Source organism: Maylandia zebra, linkage group LG10 (assembly GCF_041146795.1).
Source record: "Maylandia zebra isolate NMK-2024a linkage group LG10, Mzebra_GT3a, whole genome shotgun sequence".
NCBI classification, from domain to species: Eukaryota; Metazoa; Chordata; class Actinopteri; order Cichliformes; family Cichlidae; genus Maylandia; species Maylandia zebra.
Window position 1 is genome coordinate 18,230,305 of NC_135176.1, and position 22,095 is coordinate 18,252,399.

General features: G+C 41.3%; 1 protein-coding gene across 1 annotated transcript in view; it reads left to right on the forward strand.

The window, feature by feature from the left end:
- Positions 1-1,133: 1,133 nt before the first annotated feature.
- Positions 1,134-22,095, forward strand: part of ubl3a (ubiquitin-like 3a) — a 35,557-nt gene continuing 14,595 nt past the window's right edge. Inside the window, exon 1 of the mRNA XM_004550146.3 lies at positions 1,134-1,874. Coding sequence (XP_004550203.1) covers positions 1,848-1,874 — 27 coding nt within the window. The 5' untranslated portion in view covers positions 1,134-1,847. The remainder of the gene's footprint in view (positions 1,875-22,095) is intronic.

Below are 22,095 nucleotides of genomic sequence, written 5' to 3' on the forward strand. Positions count from 1 at the left end.
CACTCCCTTTCCTGATCCACCCTCCAAATCTAGCTACTGACGCCATGTTAAATAAAAAAAAAAAAACGGCGCCGACATCCGGATATAAGCTAATTCTTACTTCAAAATAAAACAAAAATGAACCCTGAGATATTGGTTGAAAATTTCTGAAGAATTTGTGGTTTTCATAATATATATATTTTTTATTGCCAATTAGTTCAACCAAAATGTTAACCCTGTAGCAGCCCACTCTTCCATTATTATTGCTCTGTCTATTACTTATAGATAGGTAATAGAGCAATAATAATAATAATAATAATAATAATAATAGTAATAATAGTAATAATAATAATAATAAGGTCTGGGTTCAAATCCACCAGTCCGTGAGGAGGTTGCACATGCATGTGGAAAACTGTTTTTTCCCACAGTCCAAAGACATGCATGGGTCAGGTAAATTGGCCACAGGTGAGTGTGACTGTGTCTTTGCGTTGGCCCAGCAATAGACTGGTCAAAGAAATCAGATGAATAGAATAACTACGAATGATAACATGAGGCCACTTGTGCCCTACAAGTAAGATAATTTTTCATTTGGGATTTTCAGGTCACGGTGCACTGTCACAGCTCATTAAGGATAATGAAATATTTGATGAATGTTTAATAGGCTGTTGTATAGATGTTCTTCAATAAAATAGCTGTGCAGCTTACATGAGTAGTTTTCCTGAGTAATCAGACAAATTACCAGTGAACAACTAAAACAATAGTATAATATACTATAATAATAGAAAATAGGATTAGTAGTGATGGATAGATAAGATACTTTTATTTATTTTTTATTATTGTTCATGAATTAATGTGTTTTATATTTATTAATATTATTACTTACTTTAGTGGGAGGAGACAACCACATAATGTTTGAGAATCATAATTTAAGTGGGAAGTTCTATGATATGAAAAAAAAACTGAAATGATAGCTAGATAAATAGATAGATAGACAGATAGAAACCCCAGCATGCTAGACTAATGTCATGATTTGTACATTATTTTTTCCCCCAATTTTTTCAAAGAAAAACTTTCACACAAAAAGCCTTTAAGCGGTTACATTCTTTTATTTTGAAAACCCACACCGGAAGTTCTGAATCGTTGGCTAGCTTTACTCTGACTCGAGGCAGCGGAATGACAGCTGAACGGGTCCTAAAGGTGCAGCAGTGCAGTCTGAAACGCTAACAGCGGTCATACCCGCATTTTAAAGAGCAGGACCGGCTCATATCACCGTTTCGCCTTTTCACGCCGACCGGCGGACGTGTCCGAGTTTATCAGAGGACGGCAGACGTTAACCTTGCGGATGTTTTTTTGTTCTTTTTCCACCCCGAGAGAACAAGGTCCGCGTCCGGATGTGCCAGCAGTATTGGTTTTTTCGCATGTCGCAGGCACCTCTGTTTTTTCTGAATCGGGATATTGTTGATGTTTGAGGGTCAAAGGAGGCCCTCGGGTCGACAGTTTGCCCCTCTAATCTTAAGTATATTTCCCCAAATCAGTGATTTGTGAGGGAGAGACATTAACGAAATGATTGTGCAATAGAGAGGAAGAGGCATTTTCACACGTCTCGGCTACCTCAGTGTTGTGACTGTGGGAAAAAAAGAAAGACAGACAGAGATAGAAAGAGCGAGTCGCCGGGAATAAAAAAAAAATAAATTCCTGCTTTTAAAACACCACAAGGACGCGTTTGTCAGAGCTGCGGGGAGCTTTTTTACAAGTGCGAGAAAAAGGAAGAAAAAAAGAGAAGGAATATTGGCATCTGCCCTGCGAGGGAGATTGTGAGTGTGTGTATGTGCGTTTGAACACCTCCGAGTACCGGGAGAAGCTTCACGATGACGGGCAGCACCCCAGCAGACATGGTAAGAGAAATGCCTGTCAGCTCCTCCGCTGTTTTAACATTCACACCCATTCATTTCCTCAGGCTTTGGACTTGAAAGCAGACGCGTCTGAGTGTGTCCTGCCCACGACCGCTACTTCTGCTTTTATTAATTCAGCTGTATGTGTGACCCTTTATGGCTGATCAAATTTGGGTCTCCAGAGGTTCTCTGGAAATAAAATGTGGAAGTTTAACTTTTTTCTTTTCTTCTTGCTGACTGTTTAAAAGTACATGTTGTAAAAAGTTTTAGGCTGCCATTGACTAAGTGTGAAGCTCCTTTAGCAAGCTCTGGAAGCTTTATACTCCATTTACAATCCATCATCAAGTGTACCTTCATTTTTATGCATCATATTATCTTGCTGTGGTGAGGCAGTTGCATCCAGAGAGAACTTAAAAAGTTAGGAAATGTGAAGAAAGAAGTTGATTGTGGAGGTTAACAGGCAGTTTTGATCATCACACAAAGCTTAACATTACCTGGGTCCAGCTTTTGGAAGAAATCAGAACCTCAGACCTGAATTGAACATATTTAGATTGCAAAGTGCTGGACCGATCATTTGCTCCACTTGAGCTCTGGTCGGCACCCTTTCGTAAATCCTGAGGCTAAAGAAAAGTTGAGTTAATTGCACATGCATTACTCAAGAAAGTTACAAGGGTTTAGAAATTCATCTTCACGCTGCAGAGGGAGCCGTGGAAGACAATGGCATCCTGGAAAACGTTAGATGAAGTTTAAAAAGATCAGTACATTTTAAAACACACACAAACGCATGAAAAAAGAAGGCAGTGCATGCACAAACATTTGTAAAACATGAGCAGAAACTGCAATAACCAGCAGCACGATCCTGTGGGAACACATACTTTTAATTATGTTGCTGTGATTTATCGTATTGCGATTACTCTGCATTTCCCAGTTTGATGATACTTCCCGCTCAGATCTGTTCCTCATGCCTTTATCAGATTGGAGCCATCGCAGAAAGCCTGAAAGCACCCTGGAGTTTATAAAATCAGCGTCATACAGCGACATGTCACACCTACTGATGTAGACCTTAAAACAAAGGCAGTAAAAAGTGGTCATCAGCAGGCAACTCTTTCAGTCACTATGACATCTTAACTTGTTTTACACTAGCTTACTGGCTGTCATGTGTATTATGAGCTCTCCTCATAAGGATTTACGTCAGCTTCCTGTCTCCCCACTGTCAAATATTAAAAGCATCACAAAGTGCATTTAGCTGGGTTTGGGTCTTTGACGTAATGCTTCCCTTCCCGTGGGCATGACAGTTTTATGGCTGTTATCTTTGCTGCCAGCGTGTGGTGGCACTAAGAATACTTACAGGTCTATGTATAGAAAGGATAAACCGTGTAATATGGCCCCTCCGGGAGATCAGCTATCCCAGCTGTGGCCCTGCTCCGGCCTGTCCAAGTTCAGCTGATCCCCTTAGCTGCAGGTCCATAATGTTGTCGGGATATTTGGATAATGCTCTGAGGAAGTAAATGAGACGTCCACTGTGTATATGTGTGTTAGAGCATCTCAAAGTGTAGCTAATGGCGAGATATTCTCACAGATTACAGACATAATTATGAGCCGGATCTTTCATCTTTTGACCTGTGAAGTACTGGAAGCTGAATACTAAAATATTATGTCACCTTGGTTGTGGGTGTGGATATTATTATTTAAATTTTTTTATGGTAGCACAAGAGCATCGTTCAGCCAGTGAACTTTGGTTTTGAGCCACAAGCCTCCTGCTAAATTGTCTTCAAGCAACTCAGTGAATCCCTGCCAGCTGGTTTATGGCTCTGCCTGATTTGTTCTCTGAGAATTTCCCCCGTTGGGGAAGTATCACATTATTATTACATCATTTATCGGCAGTGCCGGCCATAAAGTTCATTTCTTAAGAGGTAGAGTAATAATATTCTTTTCACTTCTCCAAAGTAGTAATCCTTTCCCCCTTTTTTAAATCGTTTTTTTTTATGCCTGCTCCAGGCTTACGCTATTAAAATGCCTGCAGAAGAAACATAAAGGTCAGATTCGCCACATGAGTAAGACACTTCAGGTTTTCTAATCTTCCCTTTTGTGGTGTGGCTCAGTCGATACATCAAACTGGCCCCTTGGGTTCCCCACGGAAATTTGGGGGGAAAATCTCAGCTCTCAGCACTTAGCTGATCCTGTGTGGCTGAAATCAGCAGCAGATGCACATTCTCCCCAAGCCCCCCACCTCAATGTTCACTCAGCCTGAGGAAGAAGCAAGTGTATACACACAGCCTCATAAAGGCTGTATAGAGTGGGAGTGAGAGTAGGAGGAGAGGAGATTGCTGGTGCCAAACACTGAGGGTGAATGAATCTGACAGAAAGAATAGGAGAAGCAATAGTCATGCCTCTCGAGAATGGAGGATGGGATTTTTTTTCCATCTTCGAATGGGAGAAGAAGAAGAAGAAGAGGAGGAGGAGCAGGAGCAGGAGGAGGGGAGGATGGGTAGATAGAAAGACTGCGAAGCATGGGAAGAGGGGCAAATTGCCTCTCTCCGGGCAGATCTTAGAAGTGCTGACAGGGTTGAAATAGTCCCCATGGCAACAGTGAGACGCTTGAATCTGAGTCTGGGTGTGTGTCTGCGTGAAAGTATGTAGAAGGATAGGTCTTTGTGCACTGCAGGTATGTGTTGTGGCAACAAGACGAGACGAGAGACGGAGAGAGTAGCGGGAAGAGGAGAAGATAGCAGTGCCCTTTTTCAGATAAGCCCAGCTGAATGAATACGCCACAGATGAGAGTGAAAGGCCCACAGAGCAGAGTGAATTTCAGACATCGCTGCTTTCGATATGTCCCAGCTTAACAGGCAAGACGGGGAGCTTCAGCTTACACAGACTTGTAACAGACCATGAAACAGCAGCATTTGTATGCTAATGCTTGTTTTAAACCATTAACAACAGCAAGTTTTGGTTTAACCTGTTTGCAGACCTCTTAATCATATCGACACATCTCAGATTTTTGTCAGTGATACAGAGGAGTTTTGGTGACTGGGTCAGTAAAGGGTGCTTCCACAAGTCAGCGAATTAGCCATTTAGCTAGCTGCTATTTTAAAGCAAAAATGCAGCTTTTTGAAATCATCCACTTGGTCCTTAAGAACTTGCGGACATTTTCCAGCTATTTTATCAAATAAGCAGTCATTTAGGAATTAGCTGTTTGATCGACACAGTTTTGTATCAACTGCTCCTGCAAATTTTAAATGAATTTAACTGTTTGGTCCTTCTTCCCGGTTGGACGAGGTTACTACTACAGGAACACATGCGATCCTGCTATGAGATGATATGAAGAAATAAAGACTGTGATCACACATACTCACTCACACACAACGAGTGTAGTATTCAGACACCCCGTCATTTGTGGACTGGCGAGAACATGTTAATTTGTGTTGGAGGAGGTGATCGCAGCTCTGACTCAAAACAAACCATGTGGTACAGTACAGTTCTAACTCTCGGGAGTTGGACTGAGGTGGCAGTAGGCTAAGCAGCATTTTCCGGTTCCTCCTGAGTCTTCCCCTGGGTTTCCTCCCAGCTGGGCGTTCCCAGAAAGCATTCTGAGGAAGCCGCCCTCCCGGGAGGCATTCTTATTAAATGCCAAACCACCCAAACTGGCTCGTTTTGGCGTGGAGGACCTAGCTTCATTACAACTTCATCATTGAAACAAACAAACAAAAAAAACAACAACATCAGTGTGAGCTCCTAGTCAATAATTACTGTTATTAAGTCAATGAAGTCTTCTGTCTTTTGCCTGGAAATGCTGCTGATGTGGTTTGATGGAGACATTGAAGTTGGTACAGCAGTGTGTGGATGTCATTGAGCAAATCTCAACTTAAAACAGACTTTTTTTTCCACTTATTGTTAATTTTTTTCTTTGTTCTGTCTATTGACTTATGATGACTTGATTAATTGATTCATGGCTAAATCCTTATTGTCGATCCAGTTGTTTTGATTGCGCCACTGTGACTATATTTAAAGCAAAAGAAATGCTGTATATCAGATTTGTTTAGTGGTATTAGGACTGGATAAATCTACTCTGTGTGTGGTTTCGAAAACAGCGCAGTGACTTGTTTGGGTACACACACACACACACACGCACGCACACACACAAAAGAAGTCAAAGGTCAGGGTCAGAGGCCACTGTGTGTCGGTGGCAGATGAGGAATGAAAGAAACAATGGGTGGGGAATCCTTGCTGCAGAAAACAACACTACCGGTTCTGATGTTCTGATTCCAGCTAGAGCTTAGCTCAGCACGTATGCCACAGTGACAGATCCGCAGGCGTTGTCAGCTTCAGGCTGGAGATGCTAACAAGGCTTTGATTGACACTTTCAGAGGGAGCGAGAACATGACTGAAGCCTGACAGCGCCAGTTGGAGAAAGCATGTCGTTGGATATGTGTGTGCTACCAATGCCATGTACTGCTGGTCTTGAGTCACAGATCAGGATTACGTCATCTTGCCCCCGTGCAGCAGTTGACATATTGACTCTGGCATCGTCACATGCAGGCCTCGCAGAGCCATGGAAAGTTCTAATGGTAGTTCTGAAGGTGCAGGAGCTGTGTGCCTGATTCCTATTAATTTCAAGCCAGTCAGGAGATTCGAATAGATACAGCAGCTAAAATATATATATAAATATTTTAACAAACATAAATGAACCAAATACATTTAGCCGATATTTTGATTGATGGGATTGGAAAAGAAAAAGAGTTGTCAAGTTTTTTATGATCTGTTTGTGGACTGTGTGGCTGTATTTATAGTTAATTTGTGAGGGGATGCTTTGTCGCTGCAAAATGGACTGTATCGCTCTTCAAAGCTGTATTTACAGTTAATGATATTAGAAAAGCTCTTGTCAATGTATATCCCCAGCAGTCCTCTGTATAGAGGTAATTTAATTGCATTGATGCATGTCAACAACACCAACAGGAAGTCCAACTGAGAAGCTGTCATCTATCGATTGGTTATGTAACTGTTTTTTGCTTACGTTTGTCTGCATGTTCTTCATTGTGGCCTGTGTCTGGGCATGTGCATCCTGTGAATGTGCTGCAAATATGTAGTGCTACGTACTTGTTAGTTCTCCCTGATCTCTTTCTCCCAGCTTGTCTGTTTCCTTTGACGTGTTGTTCTATTAAGCAGTGTTGTCCTTGTTAATGTAAAAAATAGGAATTTTTAGAACCTCATGAACATAACCTTTTAAGAAGCTGCAAGTTTTCTTCTATACATGTATGGTATCGTGCTTGGAGAGTTAGTGTAGTGCTGTAAGTGAACACCGTGTTTACATTCAGCTCAACCATAGACTGTACGTAAATGATGCACTGATGGACTTGCATGCAGTATGCAGTATAAAAGATGGATGTAGCATCGATAACATGATCACTGACTTCTAACTCTGCATTTTGAAATCTAACCTTTAGTGCTTTGGGGGACGCCTTGTTCTTTTTTGTTTTTTTTTGGGGGGGTTGACGCCGGACGTTGTCTTATGGGTGGAGTGATAAAGGTGACAAGCTTTGGTTAGCAAGCTGCATTGATAAACTGTAACTGTCCAGTGCAGATATAGTAGTAGAAAACAAGGAAGAAAATTAGACGGATAATACTTTAAAAATGCTCCAACAGCACACACACAGAGTGAACAGGTCCAGTTTAGTTACTGGAAGGATGTGGATGAAGCCTAGCAGACACTAATCCGGTGCCATTATTGGGATACCTGTCAAAACAATTTAGCCATGCCCTGAATTTATCCAGGGAGTTGACTTGTCCATAGACTGTCCATAAAGGTTCAAACTGTTTTTGGACCAGGCCATAACCATGCTTTCTAATGCTGTTAAGTTATTCATTTTGGGGATTGGGTGTCTTTTGGAGCCAGCCTCAAGTGACACCTAGAGGACCTGCAGTTGTTGGACATTGCCCACCCATCCTTTTCCATGCCATCCTTTATAAACTGTTATTCTCCCTGTGGGAAAATAATTGACAAACTGAACATAAAAAAGGACTGGCCTTTGGAAAGAATGCAGACTTTTCTGACCTGGAAGCTGGGGGCCATCTTTTATATACAGTTGATGATTAACCTGCTTTTTTGTTTCTTTTTTCTTGGCTGCTCCAAACCAAAGTAAAACATTATGGTTGAAGAATGAGTAACATATGGAGCAGCTGTGGAGGAATAAAAAAACTCCACTTATAAAAAAGCAATCTCATTGATATTTAAGTTCCCCAAAGCGAAAACAGTAAACATCAATAATGATGATCAATTTGTTTTCTGCAGAATTTAGGTTTCCCTTCAGCCTCTGTGCTGTTACAGGTGCTTTTAAACATTAACTCCACAATCAAATACTGTGGAGTATAAATAAAGTGTTACTTCCTCGTTTGGATCCTTATAATAAAGTTAAAGTTTTTTTTCCTATTTTTGAATTCAGGATTGGCACAGATTTTATTAAAAGAGGGAATAGTTGTTTAAGTCACCCCAAGGAATTACAAGGAAAAAGACAGATTGTGCTTGTGTTGGGATAAGCACGTATTACGTTAGAAAACCCTCCCCTTTTCAGCAGTTGGTGTTGGCAGGTATGGCTTTGCACAGGCTGAGGAATGCGTTGAACTGCTTCATCATTTTGGGGGCGAGTGGGGGCTGGTAATTCAAGATGAAACTGGTCTACTCGTCTGATTCTGATCCTCTTAATAGTCTTAATAGTAGACAGGCAGCTGTTGCATGCAGTTACTAACTAACACTGAAACTAAAACAGAACATTTTTAAATGACAAAAGCTAAAGTGAATTTAAACGGCTATAACTACACTCAGTTGAAAATACAAAACTGTTTAAAATTCAGGTTGTAGTTGTAAATGTTTGTGTCCTTGGAGCAATAATAGTGATGTGACAACTGTGATTTCTTGGCATTGAGCTCTTCCAAAACAGAAATGTTCTTAGTAGTAGATGCTGGACACAAAACACCTCAGGACAAAAGTAACCCGAGGACACTCTTAGGCTTTTGTGCCAAATGGTTCAGTCCAAGCATGACTTAAATAAGGGGGTATGAATGTAAGTCGTACACAAGCGCTCGCACACTCAACAAATGAATCCCCGTGCGCTTGCAGCTGCTTTTAATGTCGATGTGCATGTTTATTTTTTGACAAATGTGAGCATGTGCATATTTGCATGAAGGAAGCAGCGAACGCACAACCTCTTCTTGCTGTTAAATGTGACATATTTGCTGTTGGTGTTGCCGGTGGAGTAACACCCACCCCAGCTCACCTTTGCTCCAGATCCCAGGACAAACTGGACTGGCTTCAAAAAGCCGCTGTTTGCATGTAATGATGCTGTTCCTGTGCTGCTGGCACTGTATCATTTAACGCCTTATGTCACTGGCTAGCCATACAAAAAGACACTGTGAGTCTATAATCACGCAAATGTCACCAATACATTCAATTATGTTTCCTGTAAATTGTAAATCTCCCAACTTGACGTAGCTAAAGGCCCATCCCATGATGGCGCAAATATATCTCTGGCAGAAAAACACCCAAATGCACAATCCCAACACTGTTCTTCATCTGTTTTAAATCACCATAAACCCAGAAATATAATCAAAGACAGGACCACAATGTATTTTAAGTTAACGTCTAAGAAAACAGCAGCTTAACTGTAAAAGAGAGATAAGGAGAAGCTGAGCTGCCACCTAATACTAAAGGAATTAAATTCATGCTTCAGCCGGCTGAATTAAGAAGATGAAAAGAGGAAGAGAAACACGAGTTGAGAAAGGGCCACAGAGTTAGACGTGAAAAGGAAGATGAGCAGTCTAACAAAAGCTCATTATAATGTCCTTTACATAGAAAGTCTTGTTTTCCAAAAGGAGACCGAGTGAAAACCTTTTGTTCATTTATATCGTTTTCTCAACCACCCGAGGCACTTGTGCAAAGGGGGTATGATAGCGTCATTAAATATGCTGCTCATTGTCATTTTTTTCCCCAACCGGCAATGTGAACTAATGTGAATCATTAATGCAAACTGGACGCTTTTGTATTTTTCCATCCCCCCCCCGCTGATGAAAATTCTGCACAAACATGTTCATTCTAAATGAGTAATGCATTTATTTCAGGTTTACACCAGGCATTAACTACATTTGCAGACTTTTGGGTCCTCTTATAATGTCATGCTTTATATTTAATGTCATTCAAACGACATTACACGATGAGGACTTTACTTAAAACTGTGACACTGTTGTTTTTTCGGTGTATAATTTAAGTAAATCTAAAAAAAGGCTTACAAATGCAGAAAAATACCTTGTGTTTCTTTAGAAGTATTATGTCGAGTATAAAAAAGGAGCGTGTGTGCTGGTTGTGTGTAGGAGAAAAGGGGGATGGGGTGGGGGTGTTTAACTAGCTCAATAAAAGCGGTCTTTCAGCTACGCTGGAAACAATTTCCAGCTGAGGGGACATTTATATTAAAGCTTCGCTGTGCCAGGACAGGCTCTATGTATATGTGTGTGTCTGCGCTGTTCATGTTATGGAACAACACAATGACTGGATCAGAGACTGCCATGCTCTGCCACTTTATCAGTAATAACAGGTTACTAATAAACTCGTTAATCTGCTGTTTATCTTACCCTATACTCGCATGCATGTTATCGTATGGTAATTCTATGGAGAACATTGTATTGATCTTCCTTCTATTTGAGCCAGCGAAGGTCTCAATCTGTGCACTTGTCGTGTCGTTGTGCTGCCCTGATTGATGCTGCAAATTTCATTGCACTGGCTCGGCTTTGTGTGATGACAATAAATTGAATTGAATAGAACCGGGCATGAATCAAATAGCCCTCTTTCTCATACATTTCTGGACAGGCTGCCGTTTCTACATCAGTGCTTAAATCTGTCCTGATATTCAGACACCCTGTGCCAGAGCACTCAGACAGACAGCATGTACCGAGAGAATTAGAGGGTCAGCGTTGAAACTCTTTGGGCCCCAAACAGGGGAGGTGTGAGCCATGGAGCAGTCATCCAAAGGTTAAGCCTCATTGACTGGATGTTCCAAAAGGATCCGCTGGCCTCAGGTCATCAAACACATGTCTTTGAAACTAGACTTGTACTCCGTTGTGGTTGTCAGTCATAGATTTTCCTCTCTGTGTTTTCAAAATGTAAAAAGTCTGACACAGCTTCTTGTTCTTTTTTTTAAATCAACCCAGCCTAGTGTCATTCAGAAGCAGCTTGGGGAGGGCAGTTTAGCCACATCATGATTATGAGGATGAAGATGATTTTATGTGGTATGACCAAGATCCAAGATATGAGTCACGATTCACCCAACAGATTTAGGTCTCATGATTAGCTGTGAGTTTAGATGTGGACTTCAGCATCATCATCTTTTACTGCAGCTGTAGTGGCTGTTTGGCAGTCACCTAGTTCACGGTGTCGTAGAGGTGCTGGTTAGAGTGGTCCTCCAGGTTGTAGGGTATCCCCTGTAGAGCAGACCCATCCCATCACCAGCTTCTGAAAAACACCGAGATCTGGCACAACAGTGACATGGTCAGTCTGCTGGTAGGTAGAGAACAGGGTTAGATAGTTACATATAGCACAGTTAATGATAAGGTAATGGCTTTCTCTGAAAAGGAGATGATATCATGTTTATTGTCTGCAATCATCAGATGATGAGCACCATGCCATGCTTTGACTTGTCTTAATTGTATCATAGCTAGAAGAGGCAACAGCTGATAATTGTTTCTGTAAGCGTTTCTGCTGCTGTGATTGTTTGATAATTGATTCATTTATTAAACAGTCACTTTGTTATGTTATTTGAAAATCCTAAGCTCAGAAGAGTTTCAGAACATGATATTTGTGTGATTATAAACACAGGAAAGAAAAAATTGAGCGGCTGTAGCTAGAAGAAAATATTTGGCCAGAATCAAATCCAACTTTATTTCCGTTTTGCCACTTTGAGAACGGTCACACCAGCATTCCGGCTTTTTTTTTTTTCCTCAGCCGCTGAAAATCCCCTCCGTGCAACTTCAGTTTGCTGTGTGAGTCCTCGCACCGAGCCTACTAAGAAACTCCTGTGTGTTTGTGTACGGGATGTGTTCTTAATACTGAAGTAATGTCAAGCTTATGCCGAACAGGATGTAACAGAAAATTGGCAGGGTGTGTTTTTGGCTCGTTTTGGGTTGTAATGATGTCAAATTAAAGAGTAACATAATCAGAGTCTTTCTCCTGTCTTTCTGGTTTTAATATATTCACATAGACACAGGTGGTGGAAATGGGCAATGAGGAATCAAGAGGCAGAGGTCATAGAGTTAAAAAGGGAGAGTGCGTGTGTGTTTGTGTGCATGCATGCTGGTTGATATGGGGAATAGAGAGAGGGTATGTTTGGCCTTCATGGTGTCTTGCACAAATTTGTCATTGCATGTTAGATGCTATGGAGCGCTCGATGAAGATCTCTAATGATCCTGGCAGGGCTTTTGTGTGTGCACACTTGTGTGTCTGTGTGTGTTCTTATCTAAACTAGCTAGCAGCAATGAAGCATTAGACCTTGAACTGACGTGACTGAAGGCTTTTGAACTGTTTTTCTCAGTTTCTGGTAATAAGGAACAACCGTTTATGTCGGGGGGAAATGGCAGAACTTTGACTTACATAGAAGACATCAGATATCAACCATGATTTAGGCTAATTACACATCTCTGTGAAGTGGCTCCCGTGTGCCAGATATACAGTTACAGAACCAGTCAGTGGGCCCTAAATTAGTGTTTGAGGCTAGTGGCATTTGGAAGCTCAGATGCTTGTGTGTGTCTGTATATATAAAGCTGGCACATTTCAGCTAAGTTTAGCTGGCTTTCATTTAGCACAGACTCCTCAGTCAGCTGATGTTGGTACAGTGGAGTTTAAAGCTCAGACGAACCATTAAGGCTGAGAGGCACAGTAATCCTGTTTAATTTTTAATCTAAAGGTCACAACATTGTATAAAAAGCACCCTTGTTTGTGAAAGCGTGCTGTGCTTCGTTCTGAAATGGTTAACCAAACTTCTGCATCTTCAGCCACTTCTGTCATCTCAGGTGGTTATGTGTGACGCAGATTCCTTTATTGTGACACGTGTGTGCCATCATCTCAATTCTGCTTACATTACAGAAGCAGCACAACATCCCTTAACCTCACTCGGGCGTCTGTATCGTATTGGAACAATATGAAACCTCATGAATCCCCTCCCCCCTCTGTCGCTATCCTGTGCCTTCCTGTTGTTGCTTGTGTAACTGCTTGCCTCCACTGTCTCCCCACAGAGGCTTCCTTTTTCCTGTTGTGTACAAACGAGCATAATCGGAGGCTAAAAGCCTTAACCAGAACAATGAAAAAATAAATAAACAATGATGAAAACTGCCGGTGCATGTCTTATATTCTGCAGACACAAAGACGTGCTAAATTTATGTTTGTTTTGATCAGATAACTAATACATTTTTTATTATCACTTAATTGAAGTTGTAGGAGATTTCTGTTGAGGTTTTTGGAAGTTTGGAACGTTTAGGCTATTGTGTGGGTGATGCAAGTAAATGCATCATGTTAATGGGCGGGAAGGGGGGGGACTTTTAGTCTTTATTATGACAGGGCATTTGAGAGTGGCGAGGAAAGCTGGGAGACAGAGCCGGGGAAGAGACGCCTCTGCAATAGCCTTATGGCCTCTGGGCCCCCCTTCTCAACCCGGTGAGCTATTGTAACATCCGATGCAGTGTTATTTAACACAACAACACCACGGCCCTTCTCAAGAAATGAAACAAGACATAAATGTAGATATTTCCCCAAACAGCAAATGAGCATCATGGAGATAACATTCATCGCAGAGCCATTGATTTGTTGTAAGGCCATTTCATTAGATTGCATTATGTTATACAGGATTGTATGGTATGGTGAAATCTCTAATGTGCCTAATCTTGCACTCCTCTGTCTGTTGTCTCGCTTTATGAGGCTTAGTGCTAGTTGCATTGTTAATATTGTGATTGCCTAATAGTCTGTTTTTAATTGCAAACAGCCGGATGACCTCAAGTTAAATTTTGCTTTAGGCTCATTTTAATAATTCTTTGGTTTCTTACTGCATAATCTTGTGTCAGAATTTAATAACTTTCTTTAATTCTCATTCTCAAATAGGCTCAGATAATGTACTGTGTGTGTGTGTGTGTGTGTGTGTGTGTGTGTGTGTGTGTCATAGCCCTGGTTTCTGTCCAGTACCATCTGGTGAATTCCTGCACAGAGGGCATTTTAGCTTGCCAGCTATGTCTCTGTGTGTGCCTCCCTCTCTTCCCCTCCAACACACAGACCCACACACATACACAGACATACACACAGACACAGACACACAGTTTCTCCTCTACACACACTCGGCATCACGTGAGTCGTGACTACAGGGCAGTGCTTGTTTCTGAAGGAGAAAAGAAAATGCAGTGTCGTGGATATAACTGCTGTCTCTGGGCCGTTTCTACTCTCGACTCTGTTGTCCCCCCCTCACATGTTATATCAGTTGGTCTTTAACACTCCCGCTAAGCCTTTACTCCATAAACATGCACTTTTAATTTCAAGACAAGACTGATTTGCATTAATCTGCTGCCTGCAAATACCGCCAAAAAGATTTTTGCAAGGAGGAATGCCAATAAATCTGTTGATGGCCATTTCCTTTTATTTTGTTCACTTAATCCTCCAAATTTTCACACTCTAGAAGCGATTAACAGGGGAGGGATTGCCCTCTTTTCTTAATTAATTGCTGGCTATGATTCTGAAAATGCATGTGATCAATTAATTATAGAGGCACTGATGTAGTACAGGGGAAAGCTTGTTCTTTGGGGGCGGGGGAAACCTGAAAGTTACAAATTGACTACCTGGACTGCACACCTCTTGGGAGATAGGGGGGCTGACACAGTAGGGAGGATGAAGAGGAGACAGGGGAAGGCAGAGGTCACATCAGAGCATGCAGCTCTCTTGGGAGGTAGGGAGGGGAAGAGCAGCATGGGGATGCTTTACATGTCTCCAGGGTTTTTTACATAGCAATAGGCAGGGGAAAGCACACGGGAGGAAGTCACATTGGTGAGACACTGTGTGATGGAAGCAAAGGACAAAGAGAGGAGGAGGCGTGAGCAGGCTGAGCAAATGGTAGGACGAATGAGGTAAAGGACAGGATGTCCCTACTTTAGTGCCATCACCAGCAATCATCAAGTCTGCGTGTGTGTGTGTGTGTGTGTGTGTGTGTGTGTGTGTGTGTGTGTGTGTGTGTGTGTGTGTGTGTGTGGTCACTTTACCGGCAACACGCCTGCATGTGTAGAAAATTAGAGTGAAAGAAAGGAAAAAATCCAAACAGAATCCAGTGCTGATTCAAAACAAGACAACCATGTATACACACACATTATAGTATACATGTAAAAGATAATGTAAGTCATACATGTCCCTAGAGTCTGTTGTTCCAGGCAGTTTCAACACCTGTAGCTTTCAGTTACACTGAATGCAAAAAAAAAAAGGAAACACACACACACAAATGTTGGTTTTGTTCTTTAAGCACACCTTGAGAGTTGTTGACTGATAACAAAACCCTGAAAAACCTTAGTGGGAGCCAAAACAAGGAGACAACACCCAGTGTTTTCCGTGCTGTTTTTCGTGCTATGGTGTCAGTGTTTCCTAATGTACTTGCATTGTGACCATTTACTCATTACCTACACCGGTTTAGGTTACAGTAGAGCACAAAAGGCAAATAGTAACCCACACACAGCTCATATCTGAGACTGCTCTTAAAGTTTTAGCTTCAACCTTTTATTTTTTGACTGCGATGTAAACAAGAGTCGTTAGCTTAGTCGTCAGTTACCGTCAGTTACCGTCAGTTACGACGTGACATAGCTGCACTGACAAACAAACAAATAAGGGTCTAGGTGGGCTGCGCTGTAGTTGAATGTGACTGTGTAGTTGTGATATTGCGTCATCACTTCTGCAGCAATGTGTTGCTTGTCTTGAATTCTGTGCATTTCAATGTGAACTGAGTGTGATGCTATAACACTGCAACCTGCTGTGGAATAAAAAAAGACAGAAATCTCAATTTCCAATAAAATTTACAGTTAATAGAGGCTAGATAAGTTAGTTTCTTGCTCACTAAGCCATTTATTATATTATTATTATTACTGCTGTTTTGTTTTTTGTAATTCTGTACCTTAAAATCTTTATACTTCTGTTCATGGTGTTTATTACAAACACTAACCTTGAAATTTTTTTTTCTGTCAGCATTAATTGGTGAACAAGTTGATAGTTTTTGTTGTTGTTGTTGCTTTTTTTTTTTGAGCCTCTTCAGCAACGGTTTCCAAGAAAAAGACAATAAGGCAGTACACTGTAACTTTTAGAGGAATTCACTTGACATTCAGAGGATAGGAAACTGTGCGTATACCTGTTAAGAGGGTTAAGGTTGTGGTTTCTTTGGGTAAGATAAGACTGAAGTTAGAGGTGGTTAGTTGTTCCAAAAGCCCACATTTCAAGAAAGAAATAAGTTGTGCAAATTGAATGCAGTTCATGTAGGAGAGAAAAAAGATGCATGTTTTTATAGATATAGATTTCCTAGAAATGCAATCCTTTATACAAGGAGAGTAACAGAGACAGTATTTAAAAAAACCCAATAAGAGCAAGATTTATGAAGAGAGGTTTCTGAGGTTTCGTGATGAAGCATGCATTGCACCTACCGTATAGCCTTTTTCCGGAGGAAAGTTATAAATAGCTCTCAGTTTCTTTTTGCTTTCATGCGGAAGCACTTCAGAAATAGGTGATGTGTATTAACCCAACACGCGGGAGCGAGTCGTACACGTGGGCAAACAAACGTCTTGGTGAACTCTTTATCAGTTCCGGACGCATCATTTTCAACTTCTTTCTCAGCCACGCAAAGCATAATTTCATCACAGCTTTGCGCAACCAGTGATATATATTTTTTTATCACTTTATCAAACATTGTACCTTGTAATCTCTTTTTTTTCTGTCACACTTTGCCTCAAATTTACCCACAAAGTGAGAAATGGATAGTCGAGAGGTTCACAGGTAAATGGTAAATGGTAAATGGCCTGTATTTGTATAGTGCTTTTCTAGTCCCTAAGGACCCCAAAGCGCTTTACACAACCTGTCATCCACCCATTCACACACACATTCACACACTGGTGATGGCAAGCTACAATGTAGCCACAGCCACCCTGGGGCGCACTGACAGAGGCGAGGCTGCCGGACACTGGCGCCACCGGGCCCTCTGACCACCACCAGTAGGCAACGGGTGAAGTGTCTTGCCCAAGGACACAACGACCGAGACTGTCGGTGGATCAGAGAAGAATCGATTGAAGCGTACAAGAGTAATTTGACATCTCTGCCCACATTTTTAAAACCGGAGCGTCGCCAGCTCCCACAGCAGTCATTTTGAATGCGCACACAAATGTTTGTATGTTCATGTGTGTGCATATGCTTTAGTGGTGGATACATGAAAGTCCTTTTATCTCATTGTTCACCATCATGCTTCCTCTTCTTACTGCCTCTATTTCACCTTTGTTGATCCTGCTTTGGGCCTCTCTGTCTTTGCTGTGACACTGTCTCATTTCCTCAGTACTATAAGTGTCAGGGGTTCCTATGTATGCTGTGGCTTCTGACTTGTCATTGTCATCACTGCATCGGACCTGCATATTGGTAATGTTGTGGGATACAGGACTCTGCAAACCTCTTTTTCTCTCTTGTAGCTTTAAAATTTCTTCCTGTTGACAACTTGTTTGTGTTTTTTGTCTTTTTTTCCTACATTTCTTTCTAAAAGTATTTAGTGGAGTTTTGTTTTCCCTGTTGAGATGATGACAGTGGAGCCTCCCCTGGATGAAGGGTGAGGATAGGGCTGTTACAGAGCCCTAAACTGTTACAGATGCTCACAGACACTGGGAAGTGACACTGAAAATACTGTTCGGATATTTCTGTGAAACAGTCATCGTTTTTCTCTCATTAATGTTTCTGCGTACCGCCCTTCACAGTCTCCTCCGTTCTTCTGTTTATTAAATGCGTAAAATTTTTCCACGCAATTTTTTAACCCCGAGGTGTGTTGCGCACTTTTAATTAAAACACTTTTATTATTGTTTTTTAAAAAATCAACATGGTGTATTTCATTGTGGAAAGAGCATGAAGTGACCTTTGACCTGCATATAACAGCCATCCTGTACCCTCAGCCTCGCTACAGTAGAAACCATGTTGTCTTTATAATCAGTTGATACAGCTGGTTATGAAGCAGTTTTCTTTGAATCTTTTTACCAAAAGTAAACTATAAACAGGGAAATTTTGAACCCTGGCTGATAAATCGGGTGCATGGTCCTGTCTGTCAGCTCTTACACCATCACCATAACATTTTCTGACTCTTATATCATTGTTGGATAAAGATCTCTTTGACCTCTCTGCTTCACATTCAGCATACAGTAGCCTGTTAGAGTGTGGGCTATCTGCAGGTAACTCACTGCCTTTCGGTTATAGCGTTGTGCACATTTGTCATGCTAATTCATTTGTTCCTGATGTGTCGAACAGCCATTTTTAAAGTCTGAAGTCCTTAACAGTCACACGGGACGCAGGAGAAAGCCGCAAGAAGTAAACCTTTGTGTGACAGCTCCGAACACACAGAGAAAGCATAGAAGGAATGTGTGAACAAAGGCACCTACCTGGTGCCTATAAGAGAGAGAGGAATGTAGGTGTGTGTGTGTGTGTGTGTGTGTGTGTGTGTGTGTGTGTGTGTGTGTGTGTGTGTGTGTGTGTGTGTGTGTGTGTGTGTGTGTGTGTGTGTGTGTGTGTGTGTGTGTCGAGCAAAGCAGGTTTTCAGAGAAGGCTGGGAGGAGTATGATGACAGCATGAAAAGAAGGCCCTGCCTGTTTCTGGAGAGAAGAGAAGCAGCTGATGGATTAAAGGCTGTCAGGTACAGCACAGGAAACGGCTGATCTTGCTTGTGACAGGAAGGAGAGGGACAGAGAAAAAAAAGAAAGAGGAGCAGAGCAGATTCTGGCTATGATGAGGACGTCGTCATATCAAAGGATGGGTCTTTTTGAATGACACTACAAAGGGACAAGGGCTTGGAGAGAGATGCGAGGCATGATGGGGCAACTGTGTAATCAGACATGTGACTGGTAGTAGTGGGAGCTGCCGAAAAAGCGAGTTTTCATCTCTCTTGGATTGGATTACCCTTGGATTCAAAACCTGGAGGTGTAGTGAAGCTCCATAGATGCAAATCCAAACCACAAGGTCAGCGCTAAAGTCAGGGAAGAAAGGCCTTCAGTGTTATACAATGATCATGGAATAACCTTTATGAATTTTTAGCCTTTGCAGATGATCTCTAAGCAGAGGGTGTCTTTACTTTGCCCAATCAAACTGCTGTAGAAAGTTTGAGGATGCTGCGAAGGAAAGAAAGCACACTATTACAATGCTATTAGTACTGTAATGCAGCCATTAGCTGCCTATACTACAGGAAGTTAGGAAGCAGCCTAAGAAAGGGCATCTGATAAAGGTCTGTGGTGCTTTTAAAATCGCTCTTACAGTAGATACTCTATTTAATGATTAATGTCCCCTAATAGAGTCCAACAGGAAATAGGGCGGTGTTTTATGGTCACTGAACAAGCTTCTGCCTATATTGAGGCAGGGAGATGTATGATTTTCTAAACACTTAATTATCAGCTTGTTATCATGTTAATTTATGTTAAGATTTGAGAACATATATGATGCTTTTTAAAAATGGCATAGCTGTTCATGGCTCCGGATGTCCTAAAATGCTTTCCTTAAGGGAATTCTTCACATTTAGTGCATGTATGTGTTTGGATTCATAAAGTAACTCTTTAGACTTTGACTGTTAAAGGTCAAGGTCTCTGTGAGACCTCACTTCAATCTCATTCTTTTTAACACAATGTATTTCAGGTATTTCTGTGCATCTGGCACACAGTTTGAGTCAAGGATGAAGAGATTTGATTGTGTTGTTCAGAGGTGAAGGATGATGAAATTTCTTGTCCATATGTTTGGATTCTATATGTTAATTATGGAAAGATGAGGGCAGCACTGGAAGGTCCTGGGTTTGAATCCAGTCAAATGGGTTTTTTCTGTGGGGAGTTTCCATGTTCTCCAGGTGTCTGTGTGGGCACACTCCCACAGTCCAAAACATGCACAGGGTTAAGTTACCTGGTAATTTTAAATTGTCCATAAGTGAAGCGAGTGAGTATGAATGGTTGTCTGTCTCCCTCTGCTAGTCCTGTGATAAGCTGGTGTCTTGTCACTGGGTACAGCCCTTCCCACATTGTCTTGAGGAAAACAAAATGGGTGGGATTATGACAAGATAGCTCCCTTTTCATACCCAAGACACCATAATTTTCAGTGGAAACACCTCTTTTATTACATTCAACAACGTAACTCGGAAACTGAGTTTATTTTTGAAACAAGCAAGGTTGGATACTGATTGGTCCACAATAATCTTTGGGGTACACCTTGAAGTTATGGTGAAAGTACAGATCAGGATTGGGGGTCACATGAGAAACCAGGGCTGTTGTGGAACCGTTCTTTTTTATTTTCCCACATTAAATTTTTCAAAAACACAGAAGACACAAAGCAAAACAAGAACAAGTCAAATGATTTTTTAAATATATTTTTAATATATTTTGCATCTATATCAGAAATCAGAAGAGTGGCTGACGGGACTTTACAGCACAGCTGCACAGCTAACAAAATCTACGACCCATAGTTCCTCTACTGAGATGAGGAACAGCTACATTAAACTGTCAAATGTAACACAGAGGTAAACTGCATCTTGACTGGTCTGTGGAGACGTATAACAGGGGAGGGGAAATGCTAGTTGCTGTTTGAAAAACTGTGAGGATAAGAGTCTCTGAAAGGATAAATAACAGAGGATAAATCACAAGTCCCCTGTTCATCAAAAGATGAATTTATTTCACAGCAGCAGTGCTAAACATGTGTTCTTGCAAAATGTAGCTAAAGGAGCAATCGGGACACAAAAGGAAAAAATAACCAAAATTATTCTATTCTAACTAATAACAGCAAAATAAAACTCAGCACCGTCAGGGTCATTATGTAAAAATAAACACCTGTTGCCCTGTTGTTTCCTTCCTGTGGTTGTGCTACAGTGGGAAAAAATAAAAAATAAAGCGAGGTCTGAAAATTCCATTTAAAACAGGAAATGCAAGCAAGGCTGAACACTGTCAAGGTTTCTTTCTCTGTTCTTACTGCATTCAGTATTCAAGACCACAAATATGCAAATTACCTAAACAAATGTGAGAAAAGAAACAGAGCAAGCTTCAAGAACCATAAAGCATGAGCTTCGAGTACACTAAAAGGGCGAAAGGTTTAGGACACTGATCTTAAACTGTGAATTCAGGTAGGTAGCACCTGTCCATGCAGCGTGCCTTTGCAAACATTTGTGAAAGAATGGGTCGTTCTAAAGCGCTCCCTGGTACTGTGATACTGTAACAGGATGCAGCTGCTGCAGCATGTTAGTTTGTGAAATTTCTTCTGTCCTAGATATTCAGATATTCGATCAGCTGTAAGTGGTGTTATTGCAAAGAGGAAGCCACAACAACTCGGCTTCAAAGTGGCAGACCACATAAAGTTACAAGGTCGCTGAGCAATGTCCATATACTTTTGTCAATACAACGTGAGAAAAGAAACAGAGCAAGCTTCAAGAACCATAGAGAACCAACTCTCCTATGTATTAAATAGGTACAAACTTGACTGCGTTTTGTAGCTCGCGTGCATCCTGGTCAGTATTTTTGTCGTTCGAACACAGAAGAGGAGCACCACAAAACTAAGTGCATGTGCCACATTTAACTTCCAGCTTCGAGTCTGCAAGGACTTCAGTCAGATGGTGTTTTTATTATTTTGTACACTGATTACATGATCACAGAGAGGAGCTCACATATATCCAGAAAAACAGAACAAAATAGCACAGATGACTAACAAGGCCCCTGTTTACCACAAGTGTTGACATAGCAGCCATCATAGCATGGCTGTAGGCACAATCAGCAGTGTTGGAATAAATTTTGACCAGCCAGACTGCTTTGCTGGAGCTTTCTTGTTGCAAGAGCAAAGACGACAATTTCTCTTAACATTAAAAGTTTGGAGGAAGATTAGGTTTCCTCTCAGTCTGGCAACTGCTTGAAAGATTCTCCCTCGGCCCCTTTCTGCCAGTTTGTTTGCATCTTGTTGGCATGATGTAAACATGTAACGATAATG